This window comes from Ctenocephalides felis, unplaced genomic scaffold (genome assembly GCF_003426905.1).
Source record: "Ctenocephalides felis isolate EL2017-DRISC unplaced genomic scaffold, ASM342690v1 CF-g0.4_SCAFFOLD_01170, whole genome shotgun sequence".
NCBI lineage: Eukaryota > Metazoa > Arthropoda > Insecta > Siphonaptera > Pulicidae > Ctenocephalides > Ctenocephalides felis.
Genome location: NW_020537324.1, coordinates 34422771 through 34449640, shown reverse-complemented (window position 1 = coordinate 34449640; position 26870 = coordinate 34422771). Strand labels below are relative to the sequence as shown.

General features: G+C 30.0%; 1 protein-coding gene across 5 annotated transcripts in view; it reads right to left on the bottom strand.

Moving 5' to 3' along the window:
• The window catches only part of LOC113365694 (reticulon-1-A-like), a 95313-nt gene that overhangs the window by 64104 nt on the left and 4339 nt on the right, over window positions 1-26870 (bottom strand). For 2 of the 5 annotated variants that reach the window (XM_026607209.1, XM_026607211.1), the window contains one exon: window positions 759-794. The exons of 1 other annotated variant lie outside the window; for it this stretch is intronic. In XM_026607209.1, coding sequence (XP_026462994.1) covers window positions 759-794 — 36 coding nt within the window. Of the gene's footprint in view, window positions 1-758; window positions 795-4625; window positions 5273-26870 lie in introns of those variants that run through there. 2 more of the 5 variants (XM_026607212.1, XM_026607213.1) reach the window with 2 other exon arrangements.

Sequence of the window (26870 nt, the reverse complement as noted above, 5' to 3'; positions counted from 1 at the left end):
TAAGGCTTTTTTTATTACAGTAGTAACTTAAATATAATTTACAATAAGAAATACTAGGTATATTTAAATAATTTAGGTACATAATAAAAATCTATATGACCTATTATTAGATTATGTTATATTATATCATATTTCTGGCTTTTCGCTTCCAAGCCTCGTATAAAATTCTTGTTTTATAGTAGTGTTTGTTAATTTTTGAACAATTGAAAATAAAAATTCTAAATTATTAATGCGAGAGGTTATGTTTTTCCGTCTTAGGAATTTTTCATTCAACTTTTATTTTCATTTCATTTCATCGTAGTATATATCATTCTCACATATTTGATGAATCGTAAGTTTATTTTGAAGTAATTTCTAAAAACAATTTAAACATATATTTTTCGAAAACTCGGGACAATTCGGGGCAAATATAGCTTTTAGAAAAACCCGGGACACAAAGTGGGAATCTCGGACTGTCCCGGCCAAAACGGACCGGGTCACCTCGATCACCTTAACCCTTTCGTTACTCTAAATTTTACTCAAAAAAGTGATATGAGACATTTTCAAGGTAATCTTGGAAAACGTAATAGCAAACACCAAAGACTACTACACTTTTAGGCGCGGTGCCCCGTTCAGTAGTGTCTCTCCGGCGGAATTGGCTGCCGTAAGAAAAGGGGTTGATAGTAGGAATATCCGTTTTAGCTTTACCGAAACAAACCCATGCTAAATATTATTGATACAATAAAAGCAAGTAAAGCTCAAGAAAAGAATCGACTTACCCTTCGGATTCAGTCGCTCTGGATTGAACCATGCATCTGAAACAATACATAACATATTCTTGTTAGCATAAGTGCGTTAGCGTTAGTAATTAGAATGTAGCTCAGAGATCGAGAATACACAACTCAAGTGTTGAAAAATACAAAATTCATAATAGTTTCATCTGCTACTCTTTACCTGCTTATGTATTTTCGATCTATGAGTTGAAAGTAAAAGCTCTGAAATAAGTAAATTTAGAATTAATAATTAGGATATGATTATTAGATGCCTTGTACATATTATAATAGATAAGTTATATTTAGAAACACATGCGGTTAGTAAACAGATTAATATTTAGTGCAACTTATATTAGATAAGCCATATGAAACCAATAGCATACATATATTATACAAGAAGATAAGTAAAAATGATAAATTTGAAACAGAAAAGCGTTTGTTAACATTTGCATAAATCAGGTTTTCGGTTGCCACTGAAAAACTATGTAAATAAGGCTAAAATGTATAAATTAATTTTTTATCATATTTGATATCATCCATTTCAGGTTATAAAAATATATTTTTATGGCCAAATTGTATAAATTAAATTATTTTTTTTAACAATTCATTTCATCCAATTCAGGTTATAAAAAAATATTTTATTAAGTGTGGATGTAAACTGCGATCAATAGCTATCTGGCAATGCCAGAGATAAAACGAATGTACGTGTGTTTGGCACAGACAATCGTTCAAGCACGCAGCGAAATTCTGAACTATGATTTTTTATATTTCAACCTATAATATTTTATTATTATTTCAGACTATGAAATCTATCGTTATACAAGGTTTCGTCAGAATCGCCGAAAACAATTTTTTCAACATTTGATTACGAAGAAACGGCCTCCCAATATCTTCGCTGATATTCGAAAGAATGGGTCCTATATTTTTAAAATCGGTTCAGCCGTTTTCGAGAAGACGTCGGCCAAAGCCCAAAAATCAACTCACACATACATACTTTTGCAAAACCTGGTCTCATTCGATTCAGAATAACTTAGAACATCAAGAAAACATAAAATTAGCAAATCTTATTTTTTCTGCGAAAACAAACTTCTCATCGGGAAGTTAACAATGGTTGGTATAATGAATTAATAACAATTTGTTTAAAGTTTTCATTATATATCCAAAGAAATATTAAATCATTCATATTGGTCAGTCAAATAACCATTTAAATGTATTAAAAAATAATTGTTATCACCAATATAATCGAATCATTTGGTATTGGTATATGTCACAGCAGAAGACTCTTTAATGCCCTTAAGATTCAAAAGCTATATTTTTTTTAAATAAAAATTGTACAAATTTTGAATAATGTAAATTTATTGTAATATATCTTTGCAATATTTCTCTATGGAAAAATTTATTATACCTATTTTATTCAGATTTTCACATTGAAAGAGAAGATAAATTTATATTCGTTAAAAAATTCTTTAAAAAAGACAACTTAGGAAGGAAAGCTAACTACAATACATTCAATTGAATACGCATTTAAATTTCTAATTTATTTGCTCGTAAAAATAAAATATCTATAAATTCAATCGACTTATATTTTTTCACTGACGCATTCATATTGTTTAATGAACATATATCAAACATTTCAAGATATGGCGTAGAAGAATTAATAATTAGAAATATCAAATGTTTACAGATAAAGGAAAACAATTTGTCAGAAGTAAATATATGACGCGATGTAAAATTCATTGCAACGCATTAAACGATATATATTATAAAGAATAGAACTGAAAAGTTTTTAATCAAATTGACAAAGGTTTTTTGAGGTTTTGAATTTTACCTGATCTACTTAATAATTTAAAATATGTGTTATGCATATGCTATCTCAAAACATTCCAACGAGATGTTAACTTTAGTCTTGAAAATGCCTTTTTTCATTATCACTTGTAATTAGTGTTTTCTACTTAACACTGACATGAGATTTATGGGCACAACGTACAGTCAAATTAGAAACTATTCGAAATACAAAAGGTAATCTTATTTTATTAAATATTACTGTAAAATACAGAATTCAATTCTTTTATCCAATTTTAAAAATTCTTTTATCATTTATTTTAAAATAAGTAATAAACGACAAAAGTAAAGTATGCTTCAACGATCATACAGTTATGTAGTATGCAAAACGTGATAGAAAGCAAATTATAATGCAAAAGTCTATTTAAAATTTTCATTTGTTCTAATCGGGTCTTTGATTAGCGCGCGGTTTGCAATCAGGCGGGTCGCGTGTTCAATGATTCCCGTCTTAACAATCCTGATATCAAGCAGTGCCGATATCAATTTTTACTTGGAAATATAGATCTTAAATATGTTTTCAAGCGTAAGCCCTTCCTGGGCATTACTGCACCAAATTGAATTTAGTCAGGCCTATCAGATAAATTCTAATAATACAGTAATCAAATAAGAAAGGAACAACTGTTGGATGGTTTACCATCTAAAAATACGACGTAAGTAAAATTTTCAGCCCAACAAATTATAGGACGTAAGGTTCTGATTGCTGTTAAAATTAAAAAAAGTTCACATACGTATGTTATATTCAGTACGTATTAACAAAAAATGGTATCAATATTAGTGATTTTAAAACTGATATTATGAATTTTTTTTAAACTTGATACTTTTGATTATCCAGTAATTTCAACTTGATTCCCATACAAACTAAGTTTCACTAATTTTAGTATTTTAATTTATGTTATGTCAAATTATTTAATTTTTATCAACAGCAATCTGTTGTGATGTAATACTTTATCACCTAGCATTACTAGAATGCAACCTATACTTTATGAGATTATTGTTAGGTATGTTTACTTTTATGTTTACTTTTTTTATCGAAATCAAGTAAAACCTGATATTCTAATGCTTGGTATCAGGTTGTCCGAGACAAAAATAAAACCTGGAACTTGTGCTTGCAAGACCGAAGCTCTTACCATTTAAGCCATAAGCAAAACTTATATTTAAAATAAAAAATATGTACGCGGTGGTAATAGTAATATTAAGAAATTACAAAAATATTAGAACGTAAAAAATTAGGTCAAGAGTATCAGTTTCTAGTATCAAATCGATACTAGGAATTCGAATCATTGTGTCAACCATTGAACATTAAATTATATTTTCTCAGTTTTTTGTTATTATATTAATTAAATGACGTGGCTTTATAGATCGCAAACCAACGGTTGTCTTCCATTGATTAACTTTATCATTAAATGTAATTTGATGCAGCAATTTCCCCAATTTAAAATAAATTAAAAATAATGAAATTGCGGAACTAAGACCCTCCAAAATAAAAAAGTGAACTCTAAAGAAAAAAATGACAAGATAAAGCAATCAAGATACGATGATATGACAATAGTTACTGTATTGCAGGTTGCATAACAGTGGAAATTTCAAAGTACACTTGTTTACAACAACATTTTTGTCCAACAATGACTAATACCATATATCAAGGACGATGAGATGTTAGTTGCTAGATGCGTAATGAAAGAACAATAAAATGTTTTACGATATTTGAATTAATTGTTGAATATGATTTATTGCATATGCTGTCGTTAAAAGGCAAATTTTTGCTTAAAACCATGGAAGATTTTAGGAAGGGATACATATTATTACAATATTCAATAGCCAGAGATGATGACAAAGATAGATGTTGTCACATTATAACTTATAAATCATGACACTGCAGAAATGATGATTAGTCATAACATTGAGATTCTATGATGAAACATTTAGCTAATTTGGATTTAGATGAATAGAAATAAGTGTAAATTATTAATGACGATAACTATTAGATTTAACCAAAGTGAAAATTATACTTTGTATATAAAATTGACCTACAAGGATTCATCAAACAGCATATAACAGCTGGTTTTCCACTTTTTGGAGCAGCTGGAGGCGGGGCCGTTGGCTTGAACGGTACTTTGGCGCCTGCATCGGCAGAACCATTCAGATCTCCGGAAGCTGCCGATTTTGTATCAAAATCTGCGTCCATTCTGATAATGACAAATAGTTTTGGACCTCGGTTTATAGCGCTCCGTCTCTCAAATAAACTTTTATTAAAAAAGAAATACTAACGGACAATGAACTTTGTTTTTCTTTATTGCACCACTTTTATTATATCACGTATGTGTGATCACTTTTTTGTAACAACCCTTCGCGCGCACACACATGTAAATTCACTCTGAAACACACCCAGCACTGTTTTTAACGCAAAATCGAATGCAACTTGGATGACACCTGTCTTACAACGTACTAAAAAGTCTTCAAAATGCTTCCAAATACTCGTGTTATCTTATAGATAAAATTATTTTTTGAAATTTGATTAGGGCTTTTCCAAACTGACAGCTCTGATATTTTCGAAGGACTTTGAGTCACTACGATACCAATACTACTACGTAACCAGGCAGTGGCTGCAAGAGCGTGACCGATGTACAAACTACCATGAGAATGGAAGACGCGTGCGAAGGTGACAGCGCGATCCGGCAATGGCTGGACAAACGTATTATCGAACGGTGGCGCACTGGCTGATGCGCACCAAGCAGGGCTTGCAAACTGGATAGTACTTGAAATAAACAACGTACGCGCTATTAAGTAACAAAAAAGCTTTTAATAAGTCTAAAAACAAACAGAAACTAGTAGTATGTGGCATCGTGTCTTAAGGCAAATTGCTGGAACTACCCGCACTGTAATTTAAAACTAAAAGCTTTAAAAAACATTTTTGAAAAAAATAGATTCATGAGCATTTTGACATTATTGAAAAACGACTTTAAGCAACATTTATTTTTTCTTATATATTTTAAATATTTTTATATTTTATATATTTTCTCAAAGCAATCGAGCTGCATAATATACACAAAATTGGTACTTATTATTAAAATTATCTGATAATTTGATGCACGTATATGTCTAATGATCGGCTCGCCCGTAGGTAAGCGGTTAAGAGCGACAGGACTTGTTTCAGAGGTCCCGGGTTCGATACCCACTTCGGGCAGCCTGTTGTCAGGTAACATTGACAACAGGCAACAACGATTTTCACTTGGAAATATAGATAGCAATATGTTTCCAAGTGAAAATAGCCCTCACCCGGCATTGTTGCACCATACTTGCCCTATTACAGAGATTGTAATAAAATTTATCATACAGAGATGTGACAACTGTTTGGGTTGCCATCTGTAATAAAACAAACGTAGTTTGTAAGATATTAATCACAACAGCTCATAGAACCCATAAGTTCTGATCGCTGTTCAAATAAAATTATAAAAAAATGTGTAATTATCATTTTGGACCTGTTCTTCATTTCGTCAATACAAATAAAATGTTTTTGAATCAATCAAATCGAACTCTCCGTTATCTAAGAAATTATCATTTTTGGTATTTTTTGGCCCGTTTTTCGAAACAGCTCGATCTGCCTTTGCCAAAAAAACTAATCAGCTCGTTTTGTTATTATTAGGAAGGTTATTAGTAGGAAACGAATGCTTCTTGAATCATTCAAATTGGTTGATACGTGCTGTCGAAATCGTGTAAGAAAATTTGTATCCGAACATACATACAAACATACTACATACATTCATGCACACACACATACACATATAACAACTGTTTCTAAGATATACCAAAATGTTCAGAAATCTTCGAAACGTAAAGATATAAAAATTTTCATTTAATTTTTTGCGATTACTATAACTTATCCTACGGTATGTTAATAAATAATTATCTAATAATTCTATCCAGATGTCATTAGATAGGAAAATGCAAGTCCTATTTAATTCAAATAGATTATATTAAGCATCATTTGCAACATTAACATGTGAATTGATTTATTTTTAAAATTGGAACTTAAAAGAAGAATGAAGAAAAAATGGAATGAAGAAAGAAGTTAAATAGAATTAGAAATTTGATAAGAGCAAGATTTTTAGAAATTAAGAAGAATATAGAATGGGATACATATATAGATTGAAAATGATATAAAAATTAGAATGTAAATAAATAAAAATGTTGTAAGTGGCTAAATGCTCAGAGTAAGCGAGGCCAAATAAAAAAATTGAAAAAAAATATATTACAAAATAATCATTCAGTGTGGAGTACATGCTTTATAAATTTGATTAAATACGGAAATTTAAAATTTACATAGGATTTATCAATGCACTTGAGCGATCCATAAAAATGAATAACATTTTGCTAAAAATAATTTTGAACCACAAATGAAATTTAATTAAAGACGGCTAGTATGATATAACCCGCCTAGTTCACTGCTCTTAGCTAATTACAACATGCAAATAAAAAATGCTATATGATATTGTCACGCAACTAAGGATTGATACAATATTTCGCGCCTTCTTCATATAACGATGAATGTTCCGTGACCTGCCGCAATACCGTTCTACGACGAATTTCTGAACCCTATATTGTGCGATCGAATAATCAGTAATTACCTGTAAAAACAACACATGCGCAATTTCTGGTTTGCACTGATAATGATATAGGTGAGGACGCATGCGCGTATAAATGCGAATACGAGGAAGTTGGTAACCCAAACAGGTCACTTGACAGTTCCAATTCGTTTCGCGATTTGCTAGAAACGACGTACTATATTACAACTATATTTTTTATATAATTATATTAGCATTAATTGTTAGAACAACATTATTTAATGAATCCGAATTTTACGATATGATTTTATCATGAATAATTTTTACAAGTAAATTTTTGACTCCATACTATTTGAGGATTATTGAAGTTCATGTTGTACTTTGATCTTAAGATAAATACATATATGTATCAGAAAACAACTATCTTTATTAATATGGGTTTGATAGCATGTCAGTGCTATCAAACTATTATTTAAAGACAACGTAATAAATACTATCCGTATAAAACCTATAATTATAAAAGCTATAAGAGTAATTTCGCATGATAAACATATCTTCGCCATTTCGAAAACCACCACTTAAAACACGAAATGGTGTAATAAATACTTCTCCATAAAATTTATGAGATAAGATATATTTCGGCTAATTACGATATAATATCGCTAATAATCCAAGGAATAATCTTGGATGATCAGAAAATAAATTAATATTTAGATGGCACGCAAAAAAGTTATGCATCGTATTGAAACCTACAAAATATATACTATTACATGTATTTATTAACTTCCCGTAGGGTAGTTATAGCAATGGGCCGAAAATCGAAAATGAAAATTTTTACATATGTTCACGTTTTGAAGGTTTCTGAACATTTTGGCTTACCTAAGAAAAATGGTTGTGTGTGTCCAAAAACCATTTTTAATTCTGACTAAAGTTCTAATATACTTTAAACAAATAATTTCAACTTTGCAATTCAGTTTAAATAATTCTTATAAATATTAGACAATGTTGCAATATTTATAATAATCTATTTGAAAACATTCAGTATTCCTCGAACATTTCGTTACGGTGCGGGAAGTTCCAGCAATTTGACTTAAGACACAATGCCATACACCCCACTGGTTTATTTAATAATTCATAATCGAGCTGTAATTAAAAATAATAAATATTATTTCAGGATCCTGTTTAATACTTGTCATTGCGAGCGAAAGTCATCTTTTAGGAAAATTAGTCACTCTAAACGCGAGAGCGGATGATTCAATGTGAATGAACATTGATTATAATAAGCATATATTGCCTAATGTAGTGTTTAGAAAAGAATCTTTATTAACTTCCCGAAAGAGAAGTTTATGTTTTCATAAAAAAAAATCCGATTTGCTAATTTCATGTTTTCTGGAAGTTTCGAGCCATTCTGAATCGAATGAGACCAAATTTGGAAAAAGTATGTGTGTGTGTGTGAACAGATTTTTTGCCGTAAATCGACGTTTTCTCAAAAACGGCTGGACCAATTTCAAAAATTTCAAAACCATTCGATGGATCTCGATGAGGACTAGCGTTTATAAATGCGCGACGATCAACCTAGGCGTTTCTATGTAAATCGCAGAAAAGTGAAAAAATATTCGTCCACGTTTTAGCACGCAAAAAAATTGAAGCCGATTTTGATGGAACTTTTTTTTAGGCGATATATAACATAGTCTTATAGAACTTATAATAATATAGGTCTTATTTAACTTTAATTTAATTTAATTTTAAAAATTATCAAAGTTTGAAAAAAAAGTATTTTTTTACGCTTGTTAAAATTAAAATTAGACGATTTACTAAAACTAAACCATTAAAGTCCTACGGAAACTGGTTCAATTATAAAAATTTTTGATTTGTAAAAATTTGCGTTTAGAAAATACTCTGTTAACGTGTTCGTTTGTTTTCAATTATGTGCAATAAACCCACTCGGAATACTTTTAATCACTCATAAATTAATTTATTTTTTATTGATCTCAACTTGCCTCAAGGCAAAATAACAATACCAACTAGTTTTTTGAAGCAATATATGTTATTGATTGTTTACTTTACACTATTACTACTTGCCACCATTATTAAACATTTGTCTATAGATTAATTTAAATTTCTCTACATATTCTGAAAATTTGGTACAAAAAATTATATTCAGCAAGCATCTCCACAAGTCATTTTTTTTTACAGCAATCAGAATTTAAAAAGTCCTAATAGCTGTTGTAAACATTTTTTTAACAACCTTACTCTTTAGAAGGAAACGCGGTGGTTCACATATTTAATATAAATATCGGTAGAACTTCTGATAATTTGTAATTTAATGCAACAATTCCGGGAATGGGCTATTTCCGCTTAGAAACATATGGACTTATCTATATTTTCAAGCAAAAACCGATGTCACCACTGCTTGACATCGGCTTGTCCGAAGTGGGTATCGAACCTTCAGGTTTGACAAACCTGCATCTTTCTGGTTAGAAAACCAAAGTTCTAACCAAAAGGTTTCTAGTAAAATCCTATTTAATTGATAAATAATAAAGACCCGATGTAATTGATAAATAATTATTTATAGTTAATGACCAAACTGTTTATATATCTTTTGTTTAATTTTTTTCATTGCTCTCACATGGTTCTCACTTTCCTAATTAACTTCCCTTAGGGTAAGTTATAGTAATGGGCCGAAAATCGAAAATGAAAATTTTTATATATCCACGTGTCAGAGGTTACTGAACATTTTGGCATACTTCAGAAAAAATGGATGTGTGTATGGATGAATCGATTTGAAAAATTTAAAAAGCAATCGATTCCTATTGATAGGGAGATGTGCTGATTAGTTTTTGGTAAAGTCAGGACCAGTTTGTCAAAAATGGCAGTTTTTGAGAGAACTAAGCATCCGACTTGAATGAAATATTTAATTATACTTTAAATATTATTCCTCGAATATTCCATTACGGTACGAGAAGTTCCAGCAATTTGCCTTAAGGCACGATGCCCTACACTACTAGTTACATTATATATTAACCATAGGCCATATTAAATATTAACATGGCCGGTACAAAGCTCAATTAATGAATTGTACTCTTCAATTCAAATATTAAATTATAATAACTCTTATAATATAGTATAATCATAATCATTTCAATATGCAATTGTACTCTTGCAAGATATTTTAATTACGTAATTCAAAAACATGTGAAAACACTTACAATTAGTATTTCAAACGTAATTGTTTCTTATGGCAAATAATATATCAAATTGAAGCAGCCTATTCAGTTTTATAGCTATTTCACTACGTCTATTAAAAAGATTATGATCCATCATTATCTGTACAAGTTCATATAAAACTCTCAACCTGTTCTATATAATTAAATTATGATAAATATGATGTAAAGTTCTTAACGTTCAGGAATTTAAGTAATAAATTTGTGTATTTAAGATGAAATAATAAATTATTCTTATATTAATGACATTAGAACACAAATTTAGATAACATATAACGTTTAAACGCCTAAATTATCTAGTTTGTATTGGTATTTTGCCTTGAGGCAAGTTACATGAACTTCCCGATATGTGTAAATAATCGACTTAATCAATAAAAAAATTAATTTATGAGTCATTAAAAGTAGTCCGAGTGGATTTATTACAAATAATTGAAAACAAACTAACACGTTAGCTCGGAGTATTTTCTAAAAGCAAATTTTCAAAAACCAATAATTTTTATAATTGAACCAGTTTCCGTAGAACTTTAATAGTTTAGTATGTTCATTAAGGGGGCGTCTATTATTCACGTGAGGTTTTTAGGTGGAGGGGGAGTTTGACAAAAAATCACGAAATATCACGAGGGATTTAGTAGTTAAAAAAATCAAACATTTTCAAAAAAAAATTACTTTATTCAAAAATTTTACAGTTTTTCCACATAACTAAAAATACACGTGATGTTTGGTGAGGGCGGGGGTACTTTTCAATATCACCACCTATCACCAAGGGGGAGGGGGGGTCCAAAAATCCTTAAATACTCGCGCACGTGATTAATGGACGCCCTCTAAGACCATTTACTCTATCGTTATACCAAGTAAATAGTCTAATTTTAATTTTAACAAACGTCAAAAGACACTACTTATTTTCTCAAACTTCGATGAATTTTTAAAATTAAACTACTTGTCGTAAGGCCGTAATATTTCAGTAAGTTATAGAAGACCATGATATATATCGCCAAAAAAAGTTTCATAAAAAACGGCTTAAATTTTCTTATCAACAGTTAATTATAAGAAAACAGCTCGGTAGATTTTCACCTAAAACTAATCATTATCATTCCCAACTAATATCTTTCGAACAGTTTTTGATTTTTTTAAAATCGATTCGATAGTATGAACTTGAATGTGAAAGAAAAGTTTAACACTATTTTCCTAATTACAAAGAAACGGCTCGGCAGATAACCCTCATCAAGATACATCAAATGGCTTTTAAATTTTTGAAACCGGTCAGGCATTTTTGAGCAAACGTCGATGAAAGGTCTAATTTTGGCAAACGCCAAAAACACGATACTAATTTTTGCAAACTTTGACAAATCTTTTAAAATTAAATAAATAACTTGTCGTAGGGCCGTAATATTTTAGTATGATCTAAAAGACTATGGTATCTACCGTCAAAAAAAAATCATAAAAATCGTCGAAAATTTTTTTTTAACACTTTATTACAAGAAAACGGCCCGGCCGAACTTCACCAAAAACTAATCAGCACGATTCCCAACCAATATCTTTCAAACGGTTTTTGAATTTTCAAAATCGATTCAGAATTGCGTGCTAAAACGTGGACGAAAAATTTTTTTAATTTTCTGCGATTTATTGGCTGACCGTCAATATAGCAGGACGTAATTTTGGATAATTAAAAATAGAAATATAGTTTTGTTATTTATATTTCCTTTGAGTTGACAAACAAGTTCGATTATTCTTGGAACGACTACATAAATCGCTTTTGCAGTTTCAAACAATGTTCGCAATTATACTTAATAGTTGTATATAGTTTCTCTTTTATCCTTATAACTATATTCATTGATCATGAATTCATGATAACTCTTTTACGAAGAACGTCATTCAAAAATTAACTACCAATTAATTAGCTCAAAGAATTTTTATGATCTGTTATATGGCGCACAGATGTACATTGAATAGAAATCTAAAAGAAGCCATCAATTTCAGCATTATTATATGCGGTATTAATATTTGGAATTATAATATGTAATTGAATTATTTTATGCTTGCTATTAAATATTTTAATGAAAAGCAAAACCGAAAATAGAATACGATAAAAGCACATCCTGTAATTAATTAATAATTATCTGTTAAAGTGCAAAAGCCAGTCATAATTTAATATGAAATACTGGAAGTGCAATCTATACTCATAGTAAAGTCAAAGTTATTCCAAGAAATTCATAGATTTTTTTTTGTCAATCAAAACTTTATTCAAGATTCATAGAAATAAAATTGTTTTCCATTAACACAACAATAGCGATTTCTACGAATAATGCGAAAAATTAATATTAGAAAATTATGTACATGAATGTAATGTTAAAATTTAGTTTAGATTTTTAGACCATGTTGGCTATTAATTAGAAACTATGAATTTATGCTAATAGTTAATGCAATTTTAATTGTGAAATATAGGACTAAGCGACCATTCTCTTAAGAGTCTTAAATATAAATGAAAACCTGCAATTCAATACTAATTGTAAGAATATATCAATCACACAATTTAGAATAATTCATGAAGTCATTTTTGTAACGGCATGATGTAATTACATACATAATGCTTTGCAAATTTAGCTTCATCAAAACTATCATCAAAATTTACAAATTATCCATCAAAGTGTTCAGAAATATAACGAATCGCTATTTTTAAACAAAAACCATACACATATTTTAATTATGGCCAATTAACTTGATCCATTAAAAATACCCATTGAGGTTACTACTATCTATAATTATATTTCATTAATGTCAGTTAAAATAAACTAATGTTCTGATTGCTATTGAGAAAAAAATTATTGTGCCATGCAAAAATGTATTAATCATAATTTGTGATGCAATTCATTAATTCACTTTGGTAACATGAGTACAGTGAATTGTGATGCATCGGCAGTCGTCTCAAATGCAGAATGCATGGAGGTGCAATTACAGTCAGAGGTAATATTTATAAATTTCAATTAAGACGACCAAATTTTTTTTCAACAACTTTCTTATTATTATTTGAAATGCATTCTTATAATATAAATATAGAACATAATGCTTCTTATTAGCTTACAAGTCAATACAAACCCATTTAGTGAAGATATGCACCCCATTATAATTTAGTTAAACTTACATCAAAAATATTTTAACTTAAAATAACTTACAAATGAGATTGTCATTTCATATAATAGACTAGGCTCTATAGAGCATGGAGTATGCATAATATGAGCACCGCCAACTTTCTTCTTTCTTCAATTCAGGATTTTACTGTACCTGCCTCTTTCCTTTGCCCTTGTATCTAAATTAGTCATTTCAAAACTGATACAATTGTAGAAAAATATTTAAAAAGCTGCATATAAAAGAAAAGATTAAATATGCCAAACCTCATTAGCAGTTGTTTTTCGAGAAACTATTAGCCTCTGAAAATAGCTTTATACTGGCTACGAGGAGCGCTACGACGCATGGAGGGTAAAGGAAAGAGGCAGGTACAGAATAACGCGTCTAACATAGAAGATGGCAGCATGGTTTTTTTCTTTATTTGGCATCTCAGGTTAAAGAATTTTAAGAGTTGGCGGTCCTCATATAATGTATTCTCGATGCCCTATGACGTCTCACCTATAACACTCTAATTAAAGTATTTGCATTTTTTGGGTATGAATAGTATAATAATCTGCCATCTCTAATTTTTCATAACATAAATATATATTTGTATATAATTTTTAAATATACATGAACATAAACATCAAACAATTCAAATATATTCTTTTCAATATTATGAAATGAGGAAATACCAAATCATTTTGTTCTTTTTGATGAAGACAACTAATAAATGTCCCATTGTATGTTATATATATATAGATATAGATATATATATATATATATATATATATATATATATATATATATACATGAGGCAATAACATTGTTGTGAATAAGATTTCAAGATATATAAAAATTAACCTTCCAATTCAAAAAGGTCACAAATCATATTCAATTGCCCACATTATAAAGCATATGATTAAACTGAAATAAAGTTGATTGATAGAATTTGATCCAGAAAAGTATTTCATGTGGCAAGTACGACTTCAATATGTAATCTTATTTATTAATAGAATTTTAAATTATATTACATACTATGTATGATTAGATATGAACATACTTGAGATAATTAGATTTTTGAAAATCCACCACAACACTAGAATTGATTCTGTAATTCAGTTAAGCCAAAAGGTAATGCCACATTGTGGTAAATATATTTACTGTAGTACTGAAACTTCTCCTTACTTCTTATTTTTAGATGTTGACCCAATGGTTAAACTATCCATATGTGATGATTTTATAAATTAGAATTTATCTAATAGGGAGAATATTTTTATTGGTGCAGCAATGCCGTATTAAGAGCTATTTTCACTTGTAAACATATTGCTAATTATATTTCCATGAGAAAATCGTTATCACTGCTGCCTGACAACAGGCTGCTCGAAGTGGGTATCGAACCCGGGACCTCTGAATCAAGTTCCGTCGCTCTTAACAAGCAGGCCTTGGTAAATATGCGACAAACTTTACTATTCAGCAAATCTCGTGATATAATTAACTACACTCTGTGATTTCATTAATCAAACTGATAATATATTCATATTACAGCAATTATACAATATAATTGGCATTCATAATACGGGAAAAATATTTTGATGTTAGTTATGGTATAATAATAATGATTGTTTTGCCCGAATTCCGATCCGTAAGCTGAATTAAACTTCAACTCAAGCCGCTATTTTCAAGTGGAAAGCCGAATGGTCTATTTTAAACTAAAATATAATTTATTTATATCTCCAAATGAGAATGAATATCACTAATGTTTTATATCATATTTTGGTAAATGGCATTAATCTTATTATGTATGTTGTATTGCACAAAGTAGTGAATACTAGAAAGCCCGGCTTTATTACTTATTAGGGATATTTTTTAAGATTTGAACGAGTGCAATAGCTTGTTGGATGAACAAATCAAATATACTTTTATAAAATTTACATTTAGATCATTTCATACATACATATAAAGTATCGTGTGTAACGATTATTTAGATATTTCGAAAAATTTATCTAAAGAAGACCTCGCTGGGTAATATGTCTAATAAAATTAATTGCATGTAGAAGACAAGGTCAGAATGTAATCACGCACAAACATTATAATTAATTTTACAAACGATGGTCTATTTAAATAAAATCTAAAATCTTATTATTAGAATATAGACAATAAATACGACTTCAATTATAAATTTCAAATTACTGTGCACAAGTTGTTAAATAACATTGTTTTAGATATTTCTTCAAGTTGACCCAAGTTGACCATTTCAAATTTCCTTCTAACTAAAGTAATCATTCTTCCAATATCCTAAATAAATGTTTCTTTTTTAATTTAGTATGTTTAAATATTATAAAATATCGATTCCGCGCTATCGCATATGTGCAAGTTCATGCTCATTTCCTATAAAATCTCAATCCTCTGTTAAAATATATCAGATTTACGCTTGGAATATTTTATTTTATTATGTTTGTTTTAATGATCCAATTAAAATTGCTTTATAACCAGTTTTTTTTCATAAATTTATCATTGGACCAAGAAATGGAATGATTTTATATTCTGCTGAGAAGAATTGAGTCAGTGAACGAAATTATTCCGTTCTCATTTTTTTTGCCAAAACGACATTTGTAAATTGCAATACATTCTTATTAAATTACATACATAACAAAAAGGATAACCTCATTTTTTAAACCATAATAAATATTAATTTATTTATTACGTTGAACAAATGTTGACAAAATATAAGTCAATTTGATAAAAACCGTATTTATTCTTAATTTTTTTTATATCATATTTTGTTCTATTTGTCTATCCGATTTATATTGTTCTATTTCCCGGTTTATATTAGGACAATTTTTACTTTAAAGAATATAGAAAGCTAATTTTTGCAAATACAAATTTGATTAAAATTATTTTGTCAAAGTTCAATGGTCGTAATTTTCTGTTGCAATATCACGAATCACCAGACATTTTCTAATCATTTAATGGCTCTGAATAGATAAAACATATTTATTTAATTTTATAAATATAATGTGTGCCACAAACGTTCGTAAAATCAGTTCTCATTAATCTAAAACAGTCTCGCAGCCCAACTGCTTTGAAAAAAAAAATCAAAATTTTAAACAAATTTCAAAATATAAAATAATCAAATTTTAAATCTTTCAAAATTTTCCAATTACGTTAAAGGAATTTCCAGCAATTTGCCTTTAAGTTTGATACCATGCACTACTAGTTAAATTTATGGTCATTACACTTTATATTTAGTCATTTGCAGTTGCCGAATGATCTTTGAAAAGTCGTGTGAAATATGAATTGTTCGATAAATGTCCCATAAGACAATTCTTTACAAAATAGTAATATAGCATCTCATTTTTATCAAATATCCTACATCCCAACAATGATATTATTTATATAATTACAAAGATAGATTAGGTTCAGATCATTCGACAACTGAGCAAAAGTGTTTTACTTACTATTATAAGTTATATTTTTTTTATATTGTATGGATAATGACCTTAAATAACTGTAAATAAAAAGTGTAATGACCATAAATTTAACTAGTAGTGCATGGCATCCAAACCTAAAGGCAAATTGCTGGAAATTTCCTTAACGTTATTTAAAAATTTTGAAAGATTTGTTTTTTTTTTCATATTTTGAAATTTGTTTAAAATTTTGAATTTTTTTCAAAGCAATTGGGCTGCGAGACTGTTTTAGAGATGAAATACCGAAGCGCGCAAGCGCCTCGTCTCGGTCTAAGCGGTTAAACATTATTAGAAATGTGAACAAAATTTGTACATATTTTTAGAATCTCTATAAAATATCCGATCATTTGATAAGCATGTGAATGATCATTAGATTTTGTCTAATGATCATTTTTGACCGCCAAATGGCATTTCCAAACTTTTTTTTTCATATCTCCTTCCCAAAAATTTAATAAATTCTTCATTGCGTCAATACAAGTGAAAGTTTTTGAATCACTTGAATAGGACGCTCGGTTCTCCCAAAAACTAATCAAGGAGACTAGAAACTAGGAAAGGATTCGCTTTCTCAAAACGTAATCAGCACGTGTCCCAATCAATAGAGATCGAATGTTTTTTGAATCATTCAAATCGGTTGATCTGTGCTCTCAAATCGAAACGAAAAATTGTATCGAAACATACATACATACATACTACACACCCACACTAGGGTGGCCCTTAATATGGTCATTTTCGAATTTCCTTGCTCCCAAGGGCTCAAATGGTTCCAAAATGATAAAAAACAATTATCTGAAAGTTTTAGCTCTTAATATTAAAGTTTAGACAGAGCGCAATTCAATCAAACTTTGAATGGAAATAGCATAAGAAAAATTTTGAAAATTAAAAAAAAATGTTTTACGTATAACTTAGCGACAAATGAATGAGTTTTATTCATTCATTTGTTTGCTAAATTACATCTAAGAAACATTATTAAAATTTTTGAAAAATTTTCCATGCTATTTCCATACAAAACTTAGATTGAATTGCGCTCTATCTAAACTTTAATATTAAAAGCTAAAACTTTCAGAATTGTTTTTTATTAATTTGGAACCATTTGAGCCCTTGGGAGCAAGGAAATTCGAAAATGACCATATTAAGGACCACCCTAACCCACACACACATACACTCATACATCCAATTTTTTTAAAGTATGCCAAAATATTCAGAAAACTTTGAAACGTAAAGGTTTATAAAAAATTTCAATTGCGATTTTTGCGATTACCATAACTTATCCTACGGGAAATTAAATATCAAGTTTGCCTTATTTCCAGCGAAATGTCAGGATGTATATATTAAAACTGTTGTATGTATCAGTTTGTGAATTTCATGTTCGTAATACACATAATATAAATGATTAAGATAGCGTTCCACATAGAAAAAGCGTAGATGTAAATGAGTATTACTTAATTCTCGCAATCAACACTGCTTAGCCCCACATTTATGGTCTTAGCATATCAGAACAGCACGGCGCCTCCAATCCTAAGCACCTGGTCAAATTATCAAAGTGCGCGGTGTCATCGCGTGAGCGCAATCAACTATAGTGCCTTCGCCGCAAATCACCTAATTCGGAGTAAATGCGCCGAAGCTGACCGAGGGGGCCTACCGAATATCATACATAATACACAAAATACATTATCACAACACGATACTCATACCCCTTTATTAATCAGTAGTCAATAAATACGATACTCCTGAGTACGTCCACACTACAAACACACTCTCGCACACCATGAGCAATTCGTGTCTGGTGATATTACAACAGTCCTATCACGACACGTACATGATGGAAACCAGTCGACGTAGTGATCCGTAACGGTTAACACGCGTTGCGGTAGAAAATCCGAAATTTTCAATTTTCAAAATAACCGCCACCGGACGCACACAGTTATACATCGACAATACGACTTTGGCGAATATTCTATTCGCGTGTGGTAGTGCGACTGTGGATTTGAGTGCTACAGTGTTTGCAGTGCTAATTTTAATTTTTATAACGTTCTTTGGATACGGAGTAATGATCGTACATCAACCTAGAAACAGCTTAGGTAATAAAAAAAAAAGTTATTTTAATTTAAGCTTCGATTTTATTTGGCCTCGAATAAGTTCTCGTGTTCAAATAAAATTTACATAATTTATTAGTAAAAAAAACACGAACACTTTAACTAATAATTCAGCTATTGTTTGCAACTGGAAGAGTAAACCTCGATTTATTCATTAATTTGAATTAGATATATGTATAAAAAAAGATCATTTAGTTATAGTTAAAAGAATAGTTTCGCATTAGGTTTTTGTGATGGAGAAAATCAATGATGAACACAAATAAGTATGAGCATAGAACACAGTTTTCAAACCACAAAATAACTATACATGGAGCTTTGAAGCTTTAAATATATTACAATTAAGTTACTCTACCTAGTGGTGCATAGCATCGTACCTTAAGACAAATAGTTGGAACTTCACGTACCGAAAATTAACATTTTTTTAAAAAACCTCTTTTATTAAAAAGCTTTGAAAAAAGATAGATTTTTAAGAATTTTAAAACTATTTTGGTTTTTTATATTTTGAAATTTTTGAACTTTTTTTCGAAGCAATCGCGCTACGCCGCAATCTAACGGATAAACATTGGTACGGAACTATTAAAAATATAAACAAAATTTGTACTTAAAATCTCTATAAAATATCTAATAGTTTGATATGCATATGTCTATTGATCATTTTGTTGACCGACCGTTTTTTTTATTGGATCTCCGAATTCGTTGGACCTGTCTTCCCAAAAATTTAATCAGTTCTATTTTTCATTACAAATAAAATGTTTTTTTTAACATTCAAATCCGATGCTCCGTTCTCTCAAAAGCTAAATTTCTATTATTGGCAGTTTTTGCCTCAAATCTTCGAAACGTCTGGACCTGCCTTTACTAAAAACTAATCAGCACGTCTCCTCATTAATACGAATCGAATGTTTTTTTTTAAATCGGTTGATCCGTGTTCTCGAAATCGCCGACGAAATTTTGTATCCGCACGCGCACGTACATCCATTTTTTTTCTAAATGTTCAGAAACCTTTGAAACGTAAAGATAATTAAAAATGTAATATTCGATCTTTTGAGATTTCGGAATGTTAAAAACATCAGTAAGACGTTGCAACCTTTCTCAAATTAGTTTTATTGCAATGCTTATCAGCTTATCTATGGTATTATCTGTACAATTAAAAAAAGGATTTTGCCGTTTTACGCAAGACATGCGTTTTCTGACTAATTATACAAATAAACTGATAATCACGTTAACTGATGTAATGTACGTATGTCCTACTTATTAGGAGAACGAAAAAATTGAATTAGTCATATCATTCAAGAATAGGCATATGGAAACGAAATTGATTTACTTCAATGACATACGTTAATCATAAAATATGAGTTATTTACTGAACGACAATTGATTTATTTATTTACAGAAAAACATATGAAAATGACATCACACAGTAATTACGCATGCTGCTGATAACTGAAATAAATGACTCCTTATATATACCATTATTTGCTAAAAACTATATGGAAATGTAAAAACTGTGTTGACAAACAAATGTATAGACTGATTTATGAAAATATGGTATTCAAGTATATGACAAATGCATTAGCATGGCGTGCGCGTTTGTATATGACGATTTAGATGAAATATTGATACCATCTCTTTAGTTGTCGTTGGCAATAAATGGTATTAATTATTCATGTTATCCTATATTATGATGTATATGAAAAGAAGCTTGAACAATTAAAACATAGAGAAGAAAAAATCAATAGAATACAATAGAATAGTAACAGTTCAAACTCCAACTCTTAAATAATTTTGATTCTCTCATTATAAAGTTAGATCAATTCCGTATGAAAAATAAAGCTAAAAAAAAAGATAACAAGATTTATTTGTTGAGCAATAGAAAACTAACTTCACTCGTCAAAAATTATCTCTCTATTAATTTTTTTATATATTATTAGAGATCCAATATGCTGTTGTGATTTATCTTAACCCATGGCAACCCAAACAGTTATCCTATCAAAATGCGACGAACTTTTTTATTAAAATTTCTGTAAGAGTGATGATTTTTTTTATTGATGCACCAATGCTTAAAGTTTTAAAGCTTTATGCGTTAAAGGAAAATTTCACGCAAAATCCGTTATCCATAGTGCTTGACATCAGGCTTCCCGAGGTGGGTATCAAACCTGGGTTCCCTGTTTTAAATGCTCTACCACTAATCCGTGGAGAGGCCTTTCTATTAGAATAAAAGCATATTGGTTTGTGGAACCATATGTTTATCTGTCATGACGCAATTTATAAGAAAAACACCATCATGAGCGTTAAAAGTTAAAACTGATAACACCTAACTCAACATAATATCCATTCAGTTGCACTCCCTAAAACAAGCTCTATGATATTTAAATTAACGAATCCAAACAAATTGAACACAAGTAGAATATATAAAACAAGTAGAATATATAAAAATAAACTAAACTGATATGACGAGCAGATTTTTGTGTAAATTTCATTAAAATTCAGTTGATACGGTTGAAACCAAAAAAATATAATAGAATATTATTGTAACAAGTGTTGTGTTGAAGCATTTGCAATGATTAAATGATAATATTCCACGAACGATATGATATTGATTGGTTACAACAAGCAAGCCTTTGTTTAAACAACAACCGCCTTCAGTGATCCTTATTTATAGAAAATCGTTATATACGTACATAATACAAATATGTACATCATTTATATATATACTGTTTAACATTTGTCTGATTGACTTTTTTGTATAACTTTTCAGTTTCTTTTAATAACAATAATCAATAAAAATAATTATTGTTTTTATTCGGCGTGTTGGATTTTTAATTATGATCAATGAACATAATTATCCACAAGATATAAATGAATTTTGGTTTTTAATAAATATTTCCATATACAGATTTGTAGAGACGCGCGATAACGAGCCTTATGCTTGCTCGTCGCTCTTGCAAAGCGAACTTATATGGGCGTTCTTGTACTGGCAGCGCGTGTACTAGCTTAAGTTTTTCCAACTTTTGACCACAAAGTTCCACTTAGATTTAAATAAAATTTTGAATATCCGAAAACAAATGAATTCGAATGATGCTAATTTAAAAGTAGTCCAAAGAACCGCACTGATAGGTAATAAAAAATGAAAAATTATTTCTACCCTTTCATGCACTAACAAATAATTTCTTCACATTATTTGTTATAAACAACATAGACAAGATCAATGTGAATAGAATCACGTTAATACTTTTTTGATATCTTTGATATTTCCGACAAAATTGAGTTTGAAAAAAGGGGACACTTTCACATGTTTTCACTGATATCTCGGCCAAAATATTTTAAGTATTTATTTTTATTAGTATTTTTTCGAAAATACCTATAAAATGGCTTCAGAATTATTTAAATACCAGGATGGAGCCGATTCTGTATGGAAACATCCCCATACCCTTTGAAGACTATTTAACTACCATTCCACTCTGCCTAATGCCTAATGTCCACGGACACCATTCTGAAATGATGCCATTTGGATCAACGATTGATTTGGATTTCGAATATGGATATTTTTAAATTAAAAATATTAAAAAAAATAATATTCAATCTGCGCTATTGGCTTAAAATATGCAATTCTATACTTAATGAGTTCCAAAATTAAGGAATTGATCAACAGAACTAAAGAACTAAAGAACAACAAGAAAGTAAGTTCAGTGCTTCAACACAAAGTATAACATTTGATGTATTAATAATTTTTATTAAAACTTTATGAATCAATACAATTGATAACATATATATATACATATATATACATATATATATATATATATATATATATATATAGTATACATTATCAAGAATACACCGATCACCATATTGGTAATATGAGTGAGGAATGCGATTAAACAAACTGTATATTTACGATATATCCGAGCCACTGAACGTGTAATTCGCGTCGTGAGTAATTAAAATTTTGAATTATTAAATTTTTATATCATCTGGAATAATGAATAAACATAACTGTATATGAGGCATCCGGTTATTCAAACAAGAAATTCACGTCAAATATTTCACATAATTTGGTAAATTATTTTTTTGGTAAATTATTTAGTCAGGAAAATCAAATAGAAAAATCAATAGTAATTAAGAATAATTTAACGTGTACATTAAAACAAAACTCAGAAGGCAAATTTGGACAATATCAGCATTATATTAGAGATAAAATCTCATGACAAATTAGTCTTTTATACATTCTGTTTAATTGAATTCTGAGGTACTAAACATGAGGTCTAACGATGATGAAGTTTAATGCACCAATTTTTTTGATAAGGATAAATATAGGAGTTACAAATTGAGAACAAGAAATTTTATGCCAAAAATTACTTTGAGGTAACGCAATTACTGTTCTTTCAAAAACATTATGATATGGTAAAACTGAGTATCTTTTTCGATATAGAATGTCAAATTAAATGCATATTAAAAAAATTCGACTTTCCCGTAGATTAGTGCTTCGAGCATAAGCATTCAATTAAGGTGACCGTACGTCCGGATTTGGCCGGGACAGTCCCGAATTTCCACTTGTGTCCCGAGTTTTTCCAAAAATCTAAAAGTAATATTTTTTCGAGATTTAGATCCTTTGCCTCGGTTTTTCAAAAATGAATAGATAACTTTTAAAAAAAATATGAAAAAAAACGAACAAGTCCTAATTTTTTCAAATTAACTAATAAGAAAATGGAATAGTATTTTAAACAAGGCTCAAAAGCGAAAAAACAAATAGATCGAAAAATATAGGATATATATAATAGATAAAAAAGTATTACATATAATCAAATAATAAAGTTCTTACTAAAAGCAATACTGATTGGAAAACATTGATCCATATAAAAAACTGTTTTTTATTGTATACTTAAATAGCAAACACCTCACCCCCCTATCTCGGATTAGCATAACAAAATATAGCCGTCCCGTTTTTGACTAAAAAAAATTTAGTTTCCTTACTTTAATCAAAAGTCAACCGCCTTAGGCAGTATGATGTCAAGCAGGAATGACATCGGTTTTGATTTGAAATATGGATAGGGGGTCCATTAATCACGTGAGCGAGTTTTTAAGTATTTTTGGACCCCCCATCCCCCTTGGTGATCCATGGTGATATTCAAAATTACCCCCCCCCCCACCAAACATCACGTGTATTTTCAGTTACGTGATAAAACTGTAAATTTTCTAATTTTTTTTTGAAAATGTTTGATATTTTTTAAAAAGTCAGTTAAAAAATAAATACACGTCATATCTTACTATACCCCTCCCTTCCCCACGTGATATTTCGTGATTTTTTGTCAGACCCCCCCTCTCTCTAAAAACTTCACGTGATTAATGGACGCCCCCATAGCTATAAATTTAGGGTAATAGGTGAAAATAGCCCTTGCAGGCATTGATATATTCTATGTAAAGTGAAGTATTAGAGTTGTGAAGATCAGCAATAACTTTGCAAATTTACCAGTTAGCTGGAAGAAAATTAAATTAAATGAAAATTTAACATTTGTCTGAATGGAAATACTGAAATATTGGCCTATACAACTATTGACTTCGAATACAATAGATTCAAGAGTCATAAAATGAAATCATGCAAAAAAAGAGCGTCCACACCCCCAGGACGGTTGTGACAGGCATAAGCATTAGCTAAAAGCAATAGATATAAACTTCAAAATTGTTTATAACGACTTCTAGTGCCAGAATATTATAAGAATAAATTCATCAGAAAAGTGAGGCCAGCCGTTGGTTTGTCATATATAAAGACACTTGATTAAGAAGTCATTACAATAAGCTTATAGAGCTATTAGGTTATGATTGCCGGTAATAATTATATATATATATATATATATATGAAATATTTAAGAAAAAATCTAAGTTTCTTTCTCTTTATTTCGAACCCAGATTGCTTGAACAAAATATATTTCTATCTACTCTCGGCAGTTTTATAAAACTGCATAGAATGCAGAAAAAGTTATTAGAATATCCACAATCTTAATATTGTAACTTGTTCGAAACGAATTATTTTTAATTGAATTTTAAACACGGTTTGTGGTCTAGCACAATTTTATGCTACACCTATCTTTCATCCGACAGTATTTAAAACAAATTAACTTGAGAAATTTATGAAAGTAGACATATTTAAAATGAGTGTCGAATATTCCTTTGCCTTACCACGATTGAAGAACTCCTGTATAGAATTTGTAATAACACAAATACAATAGCATAATTAAAAAAGAATTACTTTTCAAAGTGCATAGCGTGTCAATTAGTCAGCGTGCGTGATGCTATTGATGCGTGTCGAACAGATCCAGGTTATGCAAATGTGTAAATTACTTTGTATTAGCGGACCTTTGCTAATTAATTCGGAGTCCGAGAAACAACTCAACTATTCCATGCTCAATAATCGAAGCAGAAATCATTCCTTGGTTTCATACCACTTGAGTTCAATTACTTAGGAAGTTAGAAAATACAGTTTACTGACGTGTCCTAATTGTAAGTCATGGTCTTACATTTTAGAAATAACGTTCCTGTAAATTTATGAATTCTTATCTTTTATTATTGGGCCAGCAGCAACTAGTCCCGGGTTCGCTGGTTCGATTCCCGCTACCGCCGTAGCCCGACATCAGGCAGCTTTGATGTCAAATTTTCACTTGGGGTTATAGATCACAATATAATTCCAAGTGGAAATCGTCCTTCGTCGACATAGCTGCTACATCCAATCATATGTTAACTATTAGACGTAAGAGCTAATATGAAAAATACCCCACACATAAGAAAATGGTTAATCGATGGATTGCCTCTCATGAAATACGTAAGTAGTCATACGTCCTTAACAAACAAACAGATTATAGAACAGAGTTCTGATTGCTGTTCTAAGAAAAAAAAAATCTATTATTATTGTACATTCAGAACAAAATTGCAGTAATATGTTGCCGCAAGTTTTCCTTCATGTGTTCCACCTTGGTGGCTTGGTTGTTAGGACTATGGACTTCGAATCAGATGTTCCAGGTTATACACCCGCATCGCATAGCCTGATGTCAAGCATATGTTTTTAAATGAAATTAACCCCAAACCAGAGTTGCTGCATCAATAAACAATTCATTGGTATTACATTAGATCTAATAATAAATTCATCACATAAGAATAGGGCAATCGGTTAGGTTGTCATCTATAAAGGGCCATGTCGTTCAAGAGTACCAAAGGACTCGTTAAGTTCTGATTTCTGCTAAATACATAATCATATGATCATATGATTCATTTAACTGCATGTCTACTTTTATATCTCTCCACCTGTCTACCTATCTACCTCTACACCTGTATTCCTGTCTACTTTCCTGCCTGCCAACTTTTCTACTTTGCTACCCTGTTTACCTGTCGTTCTGTCTACCTGTTTACCTGTCTGCTATTTTCCAATAACTCTATTCGTATAGGAATCAATAACAATAATTTTTAAAGGTTAAATTCGACCATTATGAACTTCCACCAACAACATTTTTTTTTTATATATTTTATTTTTGTATGACATTAATTGCAAAATGTTTACGTAAGCATGGGGGGAGGGGGTAAGAGCTTTGCTTACTTTTGATGACAAGGGGGTGGGGGGGGTAAATAATTGTAAAAATCTGCTTACGTAATACTTGAACGGCCCCTGTCCAAAGCCGCTAGACCACCCTTTGCAAGAATGTAATTCTTAATTCCATCAACTTAAGAAAAAAAATTTTGAATCATTCAAATGAGATGCTCCGTTTTCTGAAAACTGTCTTTTTTGCATTGTTTACTCATTATCCCCAAAATTTTAAGATCTGTCTTAGTCAAAATATAT